This window comes from Diabrotica virgifera, chromosome 3 (genome assembly GCF_917563875.1).
Source record: "Diabrotica virgifera virgifera chromosome 3, PGI_DIABVI_V3a".
NCBI classification, from domain to species: Eukaryota; Metazoa; Arthropoda; class Insecta; order Coleoptera; family Chrysomelidae; genus Diabrotica; species Diabrotica virgifera.
In genome coordinates this window covers 149991745-150009864 of record NC_065445.1, presented here as the reverse complement: position 1 = coordinate 150009864, position 18120 = coordinate 149991745, and the positions used below count along the sequence as shown (strand labels likewise).

General features: G+C 33.8%; 1 protein-coding gene across 1 annotated transcript in view; it reads right to left on the bottom strand.

Moving 5' to 3' along the window:
- The window catches only part of LOC126882098 (Golgi apparatus protein 1), a 155795-nt gene extending 139442 nt beyond the window's left edge, over window positions 1–16353 (bottom strand). The window contains exon 1 of the mRNA XM_050646947.1: window positions 15440–16353. Coding sequence (XP_050502904.1) covers window positions 15440–16127 — 688 coding nt within the window. The 5' untranslated portion in view covers window positions 16128–16353. The remainder of the gene's footprint in view (window positions 1–15439) is intronic.
- Window positions 16354–18120: the final 1767 nt, after the last annotated feature.

Sequence of the window (18120 nt, the reverse complement as noted above, 5' to 3'; positions counted from 1 at the left end):
TAGTTGTGAGATAAAAAGAAATGAAACTAGTCGAGCTGGGAAATTTAGAGAAATTAACCTTTAAATTTACGTTATATTGATCCCACCTTTACACATATCGGAGGAGTATGTCAACTAAAACTGTCACTGTGACAGTGGTAGTTTCCAAACTCGTCTGATACGTCTGAAGGTGGTACACAATCAATACAATCTAAATGTATAAGTTAATATCGCTAAATTTCCCAGCTCGACTAGTTTCATGTCTTTTTATCTCACTACTTAATACATCTTTTGTGCTATTTTGCCGGTTATTAGAGCGCTCATCACTGTATTTCTGGTATATCCAGGGAATGTCTACAAAATATATTTTGAATGTCCAGAGAACATTCGTGGACATTCATGGAATGTTCCAATAAGACATTCAGGTAATGTTTAAAATGCTGGCACAGGATTTTCCTGGGATGTTCTCAGGGAACATGTTTTCGGGGATATTCCAGGAATTTTTCAATGTCTGTGTACCTTCTATGGACCTATATGGAATATTTTGGTGTTATTACCGCCGCACTCCACTTGCGATTTGTAATCAGGAAGATTGAACACATTGTTTCAAATACAAGTCAATCCATTTGTGACTAAATAATCATGGATTGACTTCTATTTGAAAGAATGTGTTCAATCTTCACAACTACAAATCGCAAGTGGAGTCCGGCGCTTAGGGCTACTTCCTCTTCGGTATTATGTATTATACTACAGAAATCAGGAACTTTCCTTCTAAATATATGTATGCATCTTGGCCATCAAACATATTCTTCCAAACATTTTTTTAAGGGGTCTTGTGGGTAAAAAAAGTGACTTTTTAAAAAAATTATATCTCGAAAACTAAAATTTATTTTTATTTATAATTGGAACATGTAAAAGTATAGTACTTAAGGTAGTCTCAAAAAAAGTTTCAGCCAAAAATATTCATTTTTGTAGAGTTTAAGTTTTTTTGCGTTGGCAGCATAACTAAGTCCAGTCTCATCTGAAATCAAAAAGTTTCTTGTAGTTTATACCTCTGGCTAGAATATGAACGAAGGAATTAAAAAAAAATGAAATTTGAAGATTTTACATAAGTTTAAACACATTTTTGACCCCAATTTTTCTCATTTTTAAAGTAGTTTTTTTTATAAAACAAAAATGACCTCATCTGATAAAAAATCCTTTGTTGATTCACTAGCCAGAGGTATAAACTACAAGAAACTTTGATTTCAGATGAGACTGGACTTGTTATGCTGCTCACGGCAAAAAAGGGCTGTTGTCGAAAAATTGCAGTCAACTCTACAAAAATGAATATTTTTGGCTGAAATTTTTTTGAGAGTACTATACTTTTACATGTTTCAATTATAAATAAAAATAATTTTTAGTTTCCAAGATATAATTTTTTAAAAAGTCACTTTTTTTACCTGCAAGCATTGATTATAAATATTCCTCTGCAAGACAACAACTTAACAAATTGTTGATTTCAAATTGTAACAGTTGTTTTGCAAAGTATGCTGCCCTCTTGTATTTTCTGTGTTATCTTCATCATACAATTACTTCATCTAAAAACTTTTTGCGATATATTCGCAACAACAAAAACAAACAAAACAAAAAAAAATAAAACAAAAGTTTAACCAACTTCACACCACAGAATCAAGCAATCAAGTTACACAAATTTTCAAACACCTCACAGCGTCTCAAGTACGATTGCGCGAATTGGTAAATATAACTCTGCACGACCACGCAACTCGAAACACAAGTACGCAAACACGGTTGCGTGAAGCGTGGCTCGCAATCGTGAAATTTACGAGACTTGCTCGACCTGTAGATTCTTGTTCTCACCAGTGGCGCACAACACCCCTACAAGCGACACTATATATACACGAAATTTTCGATTTTCTAAACCTGACTGAATTGAAAATTGGGCCAAATCCCATCTTAAAGTTTAGGAAAAGACTCGTCCATCTATATGTTACTTCTCCATTTTGGTCCAAGGGTGTGGATTTTACGGCCCTTCGCATTTAAAGCCGGTTTTTCGTTCTCGTCCCCAAAACTCCCAAAAATTTCAAAAATTTAAGCCCGACCTTTGCGGCTTCTGATAGCATAGATTTACTTTATATATTACCTTTCCAACGCATGTTTAATTTTGAAAATCGGTTTTACCATTCAAAAGTTATCGAGCTCAGAAATATGACTCAATTTTTATTTAAAAAATGGAAAATGTTTGTGGATATGTATGTATGTATGTATGTGTGTGGAAAAGTTAAACCAATCTGAATTTTTTTTTCTGTGTTTCAAGAGGGTGTGAGGGCCGATTCAGAACCGGTCTAATTTTTGACTTCTGACTACCCGTAAGTTAGCTAGAGGACTAGGTAAATACAAAATAGCATATTTTTTGGGCGTATATATCTTAGGTTCAAGGAAAGACAGGAAAACCGCCAATACACCAAATCAATAGGGTTGAGTTAAGCTTTCAAATGGCGCCTAAGCGATCAAGCTGAGACATACGCAGTGCTCACCATAGCCAAAAAACTGAAAAATTAAACGTTGAAAATTTTGGTTTTTCGACAATTACTCAAAATTTCAACCTACGAATTTCGTCAATAACTGAGCGTTTGTAGAAGGACTCAGGGCGCGTCTAACGGTGTATACCTTATATCTGGGAAAATTCGAATTTTTAAGTTATAGGCTTCATAAGTATGATCAAATCTATTTATTATGGTAAAAAACGGTTTTTCAAGCTCAATAATTCCTGTAATACGTTCAGTTATCATACTCGATCTTAGATGCATCAGATACTACTTGTCAATACGTTTCAAATTCATGTTTAGTGATCAACATCAGGTAAGTCGTTCAGAAGTTATAGAGCTCCAAAAGTATAATTAGTCCAGGAACTGAAATTTTTCACTTCGCAATTTTTACAGAATGGATCGATTTGCTTAAAAATTTGACAATAAGTAGTGGATAGTCCAAGGATCAAAATCTATATGATGCCAAAAGACGCTTTTACCATGGGGTGGTTGCCACCTCATCTCGAGGGTGGAATTTTTTTTTATATTTTGACCGCAAATGCTGGTAAAAATATTAATTATAAGCAAAAAATGTTCATTATACATTTTTTTGATAAAATTAATAGTTTTCGATTTATTAGTTATCGAAGCTGTTAGTTTTATATCGGAAAGATTACCAGATAACGGCAGTTCTCGCCAGTGGCGCAGAAATACACCCCCTACACGCGACACTATTATATATACGAAATTTTCAATTTTCTAAATCTGACTGAATTGAAAATTTTGCCAACTCCCATCTTCAAGTTCAGAAAAAGACTCACCCATTCATATGTCAACCATCCATTTTGGTCCAAGGGTGTCGATTTTACGGCCCTTCCTATTTAGGGTCTGTTTTTCGTTCTGGTCCCCAAAACTCCCAAAAACTCGAAAATTTAAGTCCGACTTTTGCGGCTTCTAACAGTACTGATCATTACCTTTCCAACGCATGTCTAATTTTGAACATTACCAGAGAACGGCAGTTCTCGCCAGTGGCGCACACCCACACCACCCTACTTGCGACACTATATATACACAAAATTTTCGATTTTCTAAATTTGATTGAATTGAAAATTGGGCCAACTCCCATCTTAAAATTCAGAAAAGACTCACCCATTTATATGTCAACCATCGATTTTGGTCCAAGGGTGTAGATTTTACGGCCCTTCCTATTTAGGGCCTCTTTTTCGTTCTCGTCACCAAAACTCCCAAAAAGTTTTAAAATTTGTCCAACCTTTGCGGCTTCTAATAGAACTGATCATTACCTTTCCAACGCATATCTAATTTTGAAAATCGGTTATACCATTCAAAAGTTATAGAGCTTAGAAATGTGACTCAATTTTTATTTAAAAAAGGGAAAATATTTGTGGATATGTATGTATGTGTGTTTGAAAGTTAAACCGATTTGATATTTTTCTCTGTGTTTAAAGAGGGGGTCAGGGCCGATTTAGAACCGGTGTAGTTTGTTACTTTTGACCACCCATAAGCCAGCTATAGGACTTGGTAGGTACAAAACGGCATATTTTTTGGGGGTATATATATTCGGATCACGAAGAGGCAGGAGAACCGCAAATACATCAAATCAATAGTGTTGACTTAAGCTTTCAAATGGTATTTAAGCCGTCAGGATCAGACATATACACGGCTCAGTATAGCCGAAAAACTGAAAAACTAAACTTTGAAAATTTTGGTTTTTCGACAATTACTCAACATTTCAACGTACGAATTGCGCCAATAACTTAGCGTTTGTAGAAGAACTCAAGACAAATCTAACGATGTATACCTCATATCCGGGAAAATTCGAATTTTTAGGTTATAGGCTTCATAAATATGATAAAATCTATTTCCTGTGGGAAAAACAATTTCGAAAGCTCAATAATTCCTGTAATAGCTTCAGTTATCATACTTGACCTTAGATCCATCAGATACTACTGGTTAATACGTTTCAAACTCATGTTTACTGATCAAAATCGGTTAAGCCGTTTAGAAGTTATTAAGATACAAAAGTATAATCCAATTAACGATTATTCCCCAAATGGTTTATGTAGTTGTAGTGGTTGCGACGCTAAATTTGATCTGGCAACGGGCAATCCGACTTCATTTACCGGCCATCTCAATATATTTTTTTTTCAATCTATTTCGAATAGAACAAAATCTAGTGTACATTCGATGGAGACTAGATCATTTGGGAGATAATGCAACAAAGGTGACAATTTATAAAGCTTGACGTGTAATAGAGGAACATTGCATTCAACTTCATACATTTAATTTATAAATACCTTTGAAAAACTCCTGATACAAGAATAAAAAACCGCCAAACGCCGTAAAAATGAGTGGCGCATAAATTATTCCAGCTACAAAAGATCTGATATGAATGTTACGTGGCGCGAAAATGGATTTTCATTTGATGCAAAACAAAATTTTAGTTTTATTTTAAAATATTTTTCCATAATATTTGCTAAATTTGAAGTAAACGCGCCACAAAAGAGTTTCAAAATTCAAACTGTATCAAAGTTACTCTTTTGTGGCGCGTTTACTTCAAATTTAGCAAATATTATTGAAAAATATTTTAAAATAAAACTAAAATTTTGTTTTGCATCAAATGAAAATCCATTTTCGCGCCACGTAACATTCATATCAGATCTTTTGTAGCTGGAATAATTTATGCGCCACTCATTTTTACGGCGTTTAGCGGTTTTTTATTCTTGTTATTATTTTACCTACTGATTTTTATGACATTTTGATTTGTCTACTGATTTTTATGGTGATTTATATTGATTGATATAATGATTTTTATTGCAATTTACTATATTTTTACTATTTTTGACATATTTTATATACATATTTACTATACCTCGTAAAGACTGTCGAATTTATGCTTTCGTGTCTCTGATTCTTTTGGAAGACAAAGTTATACGCTCATTTCAAGCTGTAAACTTAAGAACAGTAGTTCCAAGTTCAATACATCAGCCAATCGACAAGGAAATAGAGAAAGAACAAAGCGACGAAGAAGTAGAAGAGGAAAAAAGTGACGAAGAAATAGAGGAAAAAATTAACGAGGAAATAGAAGAGGGAAAAAGCGACATAAAACAAGATATAAAAATATTAAACATGGTTCTGACAATTAACGAATTTTTGAATATTGCAAGCAAGGTATTGCCCAACGAGTTTGATGGAAGCGCAGGTAAACTACGACCATTTTTAGACGCATTAGAGCTACTTGGAAAAATAGCCGAAGGACATGAAGAAACAGCGATAACATTAATAAAGACAAGATTGACCAATAAGGCTAGAAACCTGATAACCACAGAGGATACGATACCACTTATAGTCGCGGCACTGAAGAAAGAATTAAGAGGCGACAATCCGAAAACGATAATAGACAAGTTAGCAAAGAAAAGGCAAGGAAACAAATATGCAGCAGTGTACGCATATGAAGTAGAGGAACTAGCGGAACAGTTGAAGGTAGCATACATAGCGGAAGGAATGCCATTGGAATTAGCGAAAAAATACACAACGGAAACAGTTGTAGCAACACTGAAACGAAATGTTAATACGGATAGAGCTAAGTTAATACTGGAGGCAGGTAATTTCACAACACCGCAGGAAGTAGTATCTAAATTTTTATCGATTGATACGACAGAGGAGAACACACAGGGAAGAGTTATAGGACGAATTATGAAAATAGGAGAGGACAGCAGCAATACCGAAGAGGATACCATAACAAATACGATAGAGGAAGAAGAAATAACTTCGGACAACGGAACGAAGGAGAAGCAACAGAAAACCAACGGAATTATTCGAACAGAGGATATAGACAATTTAACAACCAAACGTACAGAGGGAACCAGAGAGGAGGACGTAACAGAAACGTAAGGCTACTGGAGTTAGAGGACAGCCAAGAGGAACCAGAAAACCAGCAGTTGGGGTTTTGAATGAACGAAACAAGGAAAGTACACATGCAGAAGTGGAATATAATATTTACAACTTCGACTTAAACCTAACGAATTTTGTACGAATGAAAACAGGAATCCTAGAACATACAAATACATTTATCATAGACACAGGAGCTGATATTTCAATACTGAAATGTTCACAAGATTTTATGAAGGAACATGTGAAACCAAACACAAAGGCGAAAATAAAAGGAGTAACTAAATGAGAATTACAAACAATGGGAGAATTTGAAACAACACTAGAAGTAAAAGGATCTCGATTTGAGCATATCTTTCAATTAGTTGAACCTAGCTTTCCTATGCCAACCGACGGAATCATTGGGAGAGACTTTATTTCAAACTTTCAATGCATACTAGACTACGCTAACCTTAAAATGCACATTAAAGAGGACAACGATTGTTACATTAGTACGAACATTTTGGATAATATAGATAATGACACGATAATAATACCGCCTAGATGTGAAATTTACAGAGTCGTAAAAATTTTTCAAACGCTGAAGAACGACAGGATAGTGGAACAACAGGAAATACAACCAGGAATATTCATAGCGAGAGCAATTATTTCAAGTAATGATCCGTACATCAAAATTTTGAACACAACCTACGAAACAGTAAAAGTAGAGACAAACGCAATCAAAACATTAGACATTAAATGATTCAACATATATAGACTAATCAACGACAGCGAGGACAGGAAAAAGGAATTACGGGAATCATTGAAGTTAGACATTCCAGAATACATACGCGATAAGTTAGTATCTTTATGCGAAGATTATTCAGATATATTCGCCCTAAGGCATGACATGCTAACATGTAACAACTTCTACGAACAGAAACTGAGAGTTAAAGGCCAAACTCCGGTATATATTAAAAATTATAGGACACCTCATGCACAAACAGAGGAATTAAACCGACAAGTACAAAAACTGAGAGACCAAGGAATAATAGAACCGTCCACATCAGAATACAATAGCCCAGTAGTGCTGGTACCGAAAAAAGCGATAGATGGAAATAAAGCATGGAGATTATGCATAGATTTTAGACAACTGAACAAGAAAATAGTCACAGACAAATTTCCTTTACCAAGAATAGACTCGGTATTAGATCAACTAGGAAGGGCAAAATGGTTTTCAGTTATAGACTTAATGTCAGGCAAACTGAAGAAAATCTAAAACTAATTAACATCTCCGGCTTTTCACTAGCTAACTTTTTTTGTAGGGTTAAAAAGAAACAAGGTGGAGTTGCAATTTATGTAAAAGAAAATCTTATGTATTCTTCTCTTAATCTAAATGAATATAACGTAGAGCAAACTTCAGAGTTTTGTGCAATTTATATACCTTCAATAAAAACCAATGTTTTAACTGTATACAGATCAGGTAATGGTGACTGTGACTTATTTTTGGTGAATTTTGAGAATGTTATAGCGTTCTTACTTAATAAAGCAGACAAACTGATTATACTTGGAGATTTTAATATAAATTTTAAAATTAAATCTGACTCTTCTCATGATATTCAAAATCTGTTAATGTCTTTTGGTCTAGAAATATCGATAAACGATTATACTAGAATCACATCTCAGTCCAGTAGTTGCATCGATAACATTATGATGAATTTTTCTGAAAATATCTACAGAGTGGGCGTATTTGAACCTTGTTTCTCTGACCATCGAGCACAATTTATATCTATTGATTCTGAGCTTAAAGTTGTTGACACTAATCAATCACTTCAACGGTCTATTACTTCTTCTGGTTTGCAGAAGCTTAAATATGCACTAGCTAGTATAAAGATGGACTTTTTCTATGATACCAATAACGATCCAGATGTTTTGATGTTCTTTCTAACTGAAACTTATAACAACTTAATATTAAAGTTTTTTCCATTAAAAAAAGTACGACAAACTGCTAAAATAATACCCGTGCAATGGTTTAATGACGAATTAAGGGCTTACAGATCTAATCTTTCTCTACTTAAACACATTACAGATGTCACTAAGGATCCCGATATTTTCAAACTATATAAACAACAAAAATATGAATATAATCGGCAGTTAAAAAATACCAAAAAGTCGGCTTACTCTGATTTTATTATTTACTCCAATAATAAACCTAGAGACTGCTGGAAAATATTAAACTTCGAAAGAGGCAATACAAGATCCAGTTCGGTACAACCAGATCTATCTCCAGACGAAATAAATCAATTTTTTATTACAATCACTGAAAACATAATTACATCCCTTCCCACTATTAATAACTATATCCTCTTCAGTTACAGAAATTATCCTTCCCCGAGCAAGTCCTTTTGTTTCCGACCTGTTGTGGAAGATGAGATCTCTCAAATAATTAAATCTCTTAATAATTCCAATTGTAAGGACGTTCACGAAATTAATAGCAGGATTTTAAAAGAAACTTACCAAATAGTTTTAACACCTTCCACTCATCTTATTAACTTAATTCTACCAACTGGAGTATTTCCAGGAGCACTTAAGTACTCAAAGGTACTACCTATCTATAAAAAAGGTGATTCCTCGAAAACTGACAATTACAGGCCCATAAGCATTGTTTCTACATTCGGGAAAGTGATTGAAAAGGTGGTCAAACAACAATTATATTCTTATTTTGAGTCTAAAAGTTATTTTAGCAACTCGCAATATGGATTCAGAAGTGCTCGTTCTACTACAAACGCGGTATATAATATTGTGAGCGAGGTGATTGAGAGACTTAAACGTGGCAATCGCGTAGCAATTTCTCTCTGCGATTTGTCGAAGGCTTTTGACTGCGTTTCACATGACATTTTGCTCCACAAATTAAATTATTATGGAATCAGAGGTATCCCTCTTAAGCTTCGTACCTATGTGGCAGACATCAGGCTGTTGTGTCTAAAGGTCATCTCTCCGATTTTCGACCCGTAAAACATGGAGTCCCACAAGGTTCGGTCTTGGGACCTCTTTTATTCATTATATATGTCAACGATTTGCCTCATTTCATATCTCCGTACAAATCAGTACAATTTGCGGATGATACGACATACATAATATCAGGTAATAATAATGAGGATTTAAAAATGGCTTACGAGGAAGTTTCTGATAAATCTAGTACATGGTTTGCTGCGAACAAACTAAAACTTAATACTGAAAAAACGCAGGACTTGATTATATCTGCAAGTGGTTTACATGGCGATCCAGATGAAAAAGAGACTGCTAAACTATTAGGAATAACCATAGACAATCGATTGAACTGGTCGGCTCATATTTCACAAGTAAAGAGGAAGCTGTCTAGTTCATTATTTCTTATTCGTCAACTAGCAAGGGTTGTCAACTTTGAAACATTGAAGGTGACATATTTTTCTTTATTTCACTCGCACCTAAGCTATGGATTAATCTTATGGGGCAATTCAACAAATGCTCTTCAAATTTTCAGGATGCAAAAGAAAGCTATCCGAATTTTAGCAGGGGTTAGTTATCTGGAACATTGCCGACCTATCTTCATTAAATTAAAAATTATGCTGCTACCTACTCTGTTGATATATCAAGTTCTGACTGAAATTCACAGAAAAAGGGCCCATTTAATAAAGCAGTCTGATGTTCACGTTCACAATACGCGAAACTCTCACTATTTGCGAACAAATCGCTGTAGATTGCGTCTGTCAGATAAAAATTGTCTTAATTATAACTATTACAATATTTTACCAAAAGATATTAAACAGCTAAGCTGTAACAGTTTCAAAAAAGTCATAAAGAGGTATCTGTTGAAGCATTGCTTTTATTGCTCGGAAGAATATATGACGCATTGCAGAACATCCACTGAAATGCTTACCGTGACACAAAATATTTTTTGTTAATCTATGTTTCTTGTTTGTGATATTAATAAGTTATGTTTTATATTTCTATTTTATACACCTTGTACTTTTATACACCTTGTAATTTTTATAATTTTTTGATATACCTTGTAATTTTGACTTGCTACAAACAATATTTTTGTAAAGTAGTTAAATAAATCTATCTATCTATCTATCTGTCAGGTTTTCACCAGATACCATTAGAAAAAGCATCCAGAAAATACACATCGTTTAGCATGGAAAATGGAGCATTTCAATTTACCAGATTACCTTTTGGATTAAATGTAAGCCCAAATAGCTTTTCAAGGATGTCAATAGCATTTTTAGGATTAACACCGGACAAAGCATTTCTTTACATGGACGATATAGCAGTACCTAATAGGAATATCCGAAAAACATCACCTAGACAACCTGAAAAAGACATTCGAGACCTGTCGAAAATTCAATTTGAAACTTAACCCAGGAAAATGTAAATTTTTTAGAAGAGAAGTAATATATTTAGGACATGATCTTTCTCACGAAGGAGTATCACCGGACAAAGCGAAATATGCAATGATTGAACAATACCCGACACCTAAGACAGCGGAAGAAACAAAAAGATTCGTAGCATTTTGTAACTATTATAGACGTTTTATTCAAAATTTTGCTGAAATATGCAGACCACTCAACAGATTATCAAGGAAAGGAGTAGAATTTTTTGGTCAGAAGAATGTGAAAAAGCATTCAATAAGCTCAAATCATCTCTGATGAAGCCACTGATCCTAAAATATCCAGATTTCAATAAAAAATTCATCCTAACAACAGACGCATCCAACGAGAGTTGTTCAGCAATTTTAAGTCAAGATTATAACGGAACAGACCTACCAATAGCATACGCATCAAGAAGTTTCAATAAAGGAGAATGTAATAAACCTATAATCGTTAAGGAATTACTAGCGATTCATTGGGGAATTAATCATTTCAAATGTTATTTATATGGAGCACCAACATTTTTAGTCAAAACAGATCATAAACCCCTAACACATTTATTTGCAATGAAAGAACCAACTTCGAAACTTACAAGGATCAGATTAGATTTAGAGGAATACGATTTCGAAATAGAGTATATAACAGGGAAAATAACTACGCAGACAGCCTTTCAAGAATAACATTACATCAACTAAAGAACTTATACATAGACAATACCCATATATTAGCTATAACACGAGCTCAAGCAAGAGAAAAGAAGAAGGAAGCAAGGCAAACGAAGGCAGAAAGTGAACTCGCACTACAGCCAGAAGCCCCCAGACAGACAGTAAGAAAGGTACTAAATAATTTAGAGGCGCATACACTACCAATTTTGTCTTTTGGAGCAGAACTAATCTCACCAAGGCTGAGCATTAGGGTCAAAAACAAAATAAAATGCAGCAAGAGCATAGCCACAGGATTCAATCATTTCGATTTAAACCAAATGTTGGCACAGCTTGATAAGCTGGCGGTAGAGAATGCAGTACGTAAAGTAAAAATATACGTAAACGATATTATTTTTAAAGTGTGCACAATTGAGGAATTTATTAAACAAGGAAACAAAATATTGAAGAATGTAGAAATATACATATGTGAAGTACCAGAAACAATAGAAGATGACAAAGAAAAACACAGATTAATAGAAGAATATCATAATCACCCGAAGTTTGGAGGACACTTAAAGAAAAATAGACTAATAAAGAAGCTAAAAGCAAGATTCAGATGGAAAAATTTAGAAAAAGACGTAAGAAAATACGTTAAACAATGCCATGAATGTCAAATTAACAAACTGAAAAGAACACATGTCAAAGAAGTCGTGATATCGGACACTTCTTCGAAACCAGAGGACACAGCATACATAGATACGATGGGTCAATTCACTAGAAGTAATAAAAACAATGAAGACAAAAAAGAGCGGCAAGAAGAAAATAAGCCCAAAACAACATCACAACACTTTAAAATAGGAGACCTAGTCCTGGTACAAAGGGAAGAGAAAGGTAAGTGTAATAGTCTTTATGTAGGCCCCTTCACAATAACAGAGGTAAATAACGTTAATTGTAAGATCAGAATGGAAAACAATAAAATCAAGGAAATACATAAGAATAGATTATATGCTTACAATCCGAGAACACAGTGAGTGACAAGTGAAACGGGAACAATGTTGATAACGAACATTTTTATTTTTTTTGTATTTAATTATTAGTTATAGGAAATAAAAACTTAACTTGTATTTATTAAAACGCAGTAGGCAGTTGGTGGTATTATCAGAAAATTTTCTTCCTTTTCCGTAGTCAGAAAATTTTTGGAGGGAAAGGGAAGATGTACTGGCATACACTGCATCTCAGTAATCATCTTATTAAGACAAATTCTTTTAATAATTAAATGTCTTTGGTAAAACAAATACGTTTGTTTATAATAAATACGATTGACCTAGATTACCACATCAATGTGTCGATTTTCGATACAAGGTCAGTTTGAAATAACAATTAGTATTCGTTATTTATAATCTAGTCGATTCAGCACTTTTACTAAACACTCTCACTTTTATTTATACCAAACAGTAAACAGGGGAATCCACTTTTAGTTCTACTTTCATGGCGAAAAGATTAGTCATTGGTATTTGAGATCCCAACGAGTAAACATCACAGTTACTAAATAATATACCACCAGCTCTTTACCGTAGTTACTTCAACGTACCAATAAATGAATTTACAGTGAGCATTGTTACTTCATCAACCCTTATGGTAGGGGGTAACCACCCCTCAATTATCTGAGATGGTTCAGATAAACAGGAACCGTCATACTTTTTTTCTTGCGTTTTCAGTTTGGCTATATTCCATTTCCTCCTTTTTCTTTCCTTATGATTATTTGCTTTGATTATTTTCATCTTAAGTTTTGCTATCAACAATATGTGATCAGTGTCCGCATTTGCCCCTCTATATGACCTTACGTCTTGTACTATTTGTGTCCACTTTTTCGAAATTAGAATATGATCTATTTGGTTTCCATCCATTCTTCCTGGTATCATCCATGTTATTTTGTTCTTTTTTATGTTTATGCCTAGTACTAACTATATATGTCTCACAATAAAACACTGAAAAACATTTGTTTTTCTATACTTCCACAAAATTTATTACAACTATGTTATTACTACAGCTGTTTCGGCAAAGTGCCTTTCTCAAGTGATATATTTTACAATGTGTTTGTCTTTTTAAACCTTGCCTTTTAAAAAGGCAAACACATTGTAAAATATATCACTTGAGAAAGGCACTTTGCCGAAACAGCTGTACTAATAACATAGTTGTAATAAATTTCGTGGAAGTATAGAAAAACAAACGTTTTTCAGTGTTTTATTGTGAGATAAAATGAACTTCCATCAAGTAACGGTCGAATCCATCAATTAACTATATATGTGTTTGTTGCTGCTACTTGTCAGTTTTTTCAGCACAGATCAAAGGATTTCAGTACCACAGACTGAACAACCTTCAGATGTGTGGTCAGCCTGTTATGATACATCCGTGGACCCTTCTGCCGATGTTAACACGATATTAACACCAACAAACTGTCAATACTGACAGAATGGGCATGAAGCGAATTTAATGCGGCTGTAATAAGATAGAGCTAATCAGGGAAGGAGGGAAGATAATCCCTATCTTTCATAAACAACATTTAGATTTGTGGTTTAGATTGATTTATTTTTTGGTTTTAATTATTGTTAGTGGTAGTTGTAGGAATATAGTTACAGTTTATATGTACTTATATTGTTTATACTATGTACTTAAGTTAGACTGTTTTGTTGATTTGTCATTGTAATTAAATGATACAAAATAAAATTACTTATTTTGATTAAATATAAATATCATGGCGCAGTTCTAAAACCAACAAAATAGAAGATGTCAAAAAGAAAGACTAAAACCAGTACTTCTTTTAATGAAGAAGAGAGTTCTAATGATCAGATTACAAATCTCGAAAATTTTGTAAGTTCCATACAAGATACCTTCAAATCTTTGCATATTGAGGACTGAATTTCAGTAAATTTTATTTGTTATTGTTATTTTCTGACTCTATGTAAGCTTTGTCCATAATTGTGTAAAATTTTCAGTGACATTAAAGCATACCTATTTCTATTATATTGTAATATATTTATATTTCTCAACATTTTTTTATTGTTTATTTAGAATAATAATAATAATAATTACTCGATACATATAATAATATCAGGCATTTATCCCGTTTCAGTTAATCAAATTAATTTTAAACCTGTTTTAATCTTGAAAATCGGTATACTTTGCAATGTATTCAATGCAATGGGACAGAGCACACAATGGGACAGAAAAGTTTACTGTAAGCACAGTATCAATTGAGGGGATGAGAAGTAAAAGGGTTTAACAGGTTGATTGCCGACTACTCCGATCAGAGTGTGCATGCCTCCTTTGTTGATGCTGGCTACTCCGATTGGAGTATACATCACATACCCTGAAGAGGCCTAGGCCTAAACGGGGATTAAACAAAACGTCTTCATTCATACATCACATAATTGAAGCAAAACTCACAGAGTAGCCGGCGTTACCGAAGGAGGTTTTGATCGTTGGCAATCAACCTGTTAAGTGCACTTTTCTAAAAATATGCTCAAAGTACAAATTCACATACAGTAGACTCGCGATTATCCGAGTCTAGGTTATCCGAGCCCCTCGGTTAACCGAGGCAAAAGTCATAACCTGTGAGTTACAACTTTCAACCTTGGCGCAACATCGTCGCCTCAAACAGAGGAATGAAGCTTACGCAAAAATCAATCAGACTTTTTTAAACAGTAATATTGATAAGGCAAATGTTTTATCTTTTATAGAAAGTACTGTAAGTATCAGTTTTGTCATTAAAATGTCCACAGTTATGGTCATTTACGTGTTTTTCTATCAATATAACCAAGCACAGTGTTAACCGAGTTTTTCCGTATCTGAGGTAGTCACGGTCCCAATTACCTCGGATAATCGCGAGTCTACTGTACTTAAATGGTATTATAACTTGATGGTAGAAGAAAGCTAGAAGAAAATATTGCTGACAAGGTATAAAAAAGGCAGTAAAAAGTAGGATACAAACCTTCTTTAAATTGGGAACAATATCTCTGGTAGTCCTCCCTACATTCCAAATATAACTGAGCATCAAGTTTAATATTATTTGATTGCAATTCTGATAAATGAAACACTTCCTTCCTACATTCTTCCGAGACTTCTACAATTTTATTTTGCAAACATGCTACTGTTCTGATTTGCGAAAAGTTGTCTCCATCGATAATTCCACATTGAAATTTGTTAATATCTTGAGCACATTCATGTAAAAAGTCTGTTATCCACTTGTAGTCAGTAAAGGCGATGCTTTCTAGGCGATTTATGGTATTATAACAATTTTGATCTTGTATATTATTTACATTTTTCACTATACATTGTAAATAATTATTTTCTTGGCACTGCAACTTATCTAATTCCTTGCCGCATTCCGGCAACAGGCGTTCTTTTACACCACTGGAACTGGTGAGGTTATTCACTCTACCCCATACAATATTCATGCATTCTCTATTTAAACGATTAACTTGGTGTGGATTTGAGGATAATAAACATTCGAGAATAAGTAAATCGTCTTTCTCACTTAAGTTGTGACAAATAATTGCAACATCTTGGCATGCTTTTTCGTCCACTATAGAGTTTGATACTTCCCGGTGATTAATTACTGAACATGTTGCTATTATCCATAATATGTTAAATAGCAAGAATAATGAAAAATAATACATCCTTATACTACCTTGTCACAACGCTGAAATATTAGGTATTAAGTGTATGTCTTAAAATAATAGATACATTTGAAAAGTAAACACTACATGACACTACTTCTTATAGTTCTTATTTTATCTTTGTTTTGTTTTGTTACTCACAATGCTCACAATCTCACAAAAAAATAAAACATAAATGACAATTTTAACTTGTCAATTAGGGATCCACTTCCACTTCTTTTTTTTTGGCTTGCATACAAGTGCATCTGCCAGCAGTCAATTAGGGATTCCAATTGAAATGAACTGTCAGTGGTGGCCGGTGGATGGCTAAACCAAAGAATACATATCTCCCAAGAACCGACACAAACGGATTATCTAGCGTCATAAAGTTAGCGAAACGGTTTTTTTAAAGTCGTTATTTTGACTTCTACCATAGCTCAAAAAATTGCACCTCGTTTGCGGATAATTGCACCATTCAAAATTTCATTTGCGGAGTTTCCGTTTTCGAGATATAAGCAAATCAAAAGTGGAGATTTCGGCGCAGCGCTAAAAATAAATGTCGATTTTCAGGGTATAAAATGCCGTACAGTCACTAAATAACCATATCAAAAAATTGCACCTCGTTTGCGGATTATGAATAAACTTGTTTTAATTGAAAATTGTGAAAATTGAAAATGTTATAAAGGAAAAATGTTTTTAATGTTGGTTGCCTATACTGTAGGGGCAAAGGAATGCCAGAATAATTTTCACTTTTGGTAAACCTAAACTGTAAGGCTAAAAGTAGTATGTACCATAGTCAAAATAACTCATCCTGACTTAAAGGTAATCCCTCCTTTGCAATTTCATTTGCGGATATTCCATTTTTAAGTTATATCAAAATGAAATTTCTCGAGACAGCGCCAAAGTATATATTTCCATTATCGGGATATTTATTAAAAGCTGTAAAAATAACAGTAACTATATCATTTAATTTCTTCTGGTTTGAGGATTACGAATAGACCTGGTTTAAACTAAAAATCATAAAGCTTAAAAATTTTCCGAAGAAAAAAATTTTCCATTTTGGTGGTCCTAAACTGTATTTGCAAAAGTATTATCTGTATTGTAATGTATATCTAAAATGACTGTTTCTGACGTAAGAAAATCCCTACATTCGAAATTTCATTTGCGGATTTTCCGTTTTCGAGATATAACCAAATAAAAAGTTAAGATTTCGAATAAATTTTCATTTTCTGGGTATAATCACCTAATTGCTCCTCGTTTGCGGATTATAAATAAACTGGCTTTAATTGAAAATAATAAAAATTGAAAATTTTATAAAGAAAAACGATATTAATGTCGGTTGTGGTTGCCTACACTGTAGGGGCAAAGGCAAAGGAATAGTAGTGATGTTGATTATAGTTACTTTCGAGGATTCGTTACAAATCGTTACTTTTGTATAAAGTAATCATTTACAAAATAAAAATGTGTACCATTTTTATTCAGTTACAATGCGAAGGCAAAACAATCTTACTTTTCAATTAGAATACGGAGTGCAATCCAGCTCTCTGAATCGAGATTTTCGATTCTTATAGGAATCTCATCGGAGAGAGCTTAGGCTGGTTCTCCATATCCTAACTGACCAGCACCGAGAGCTTTTCCCACACATTGCAACTGAAACAAATAGGGTAGGTGACTAGCGTCATCTGGCAATTGAAAGATGAAGTTTTTCAATCCTAATAGCAACATTAATAATATTGAAAAACATTAAAAATATTACTAAATGATTTTTAAATTGAAAACTTATTGGTCCACTTCCCTGGTGACACCTCCAAGGCTTCTACAATATGCAAGCCAAATGGATGCTGCAGTGAAGACAAAGGGAAGGAATTCTACACTACGCAATTCACATCCCCGTCTGCAGCTTGGTAAAGTTCCAACGGAAAATGCACCTAGTTACTCTACGGAGTAATACGACTATAAAGTAAAAATGTATACCATTTTCATTCAGTTGCAATGCGAAGGCAAAACAATCTTA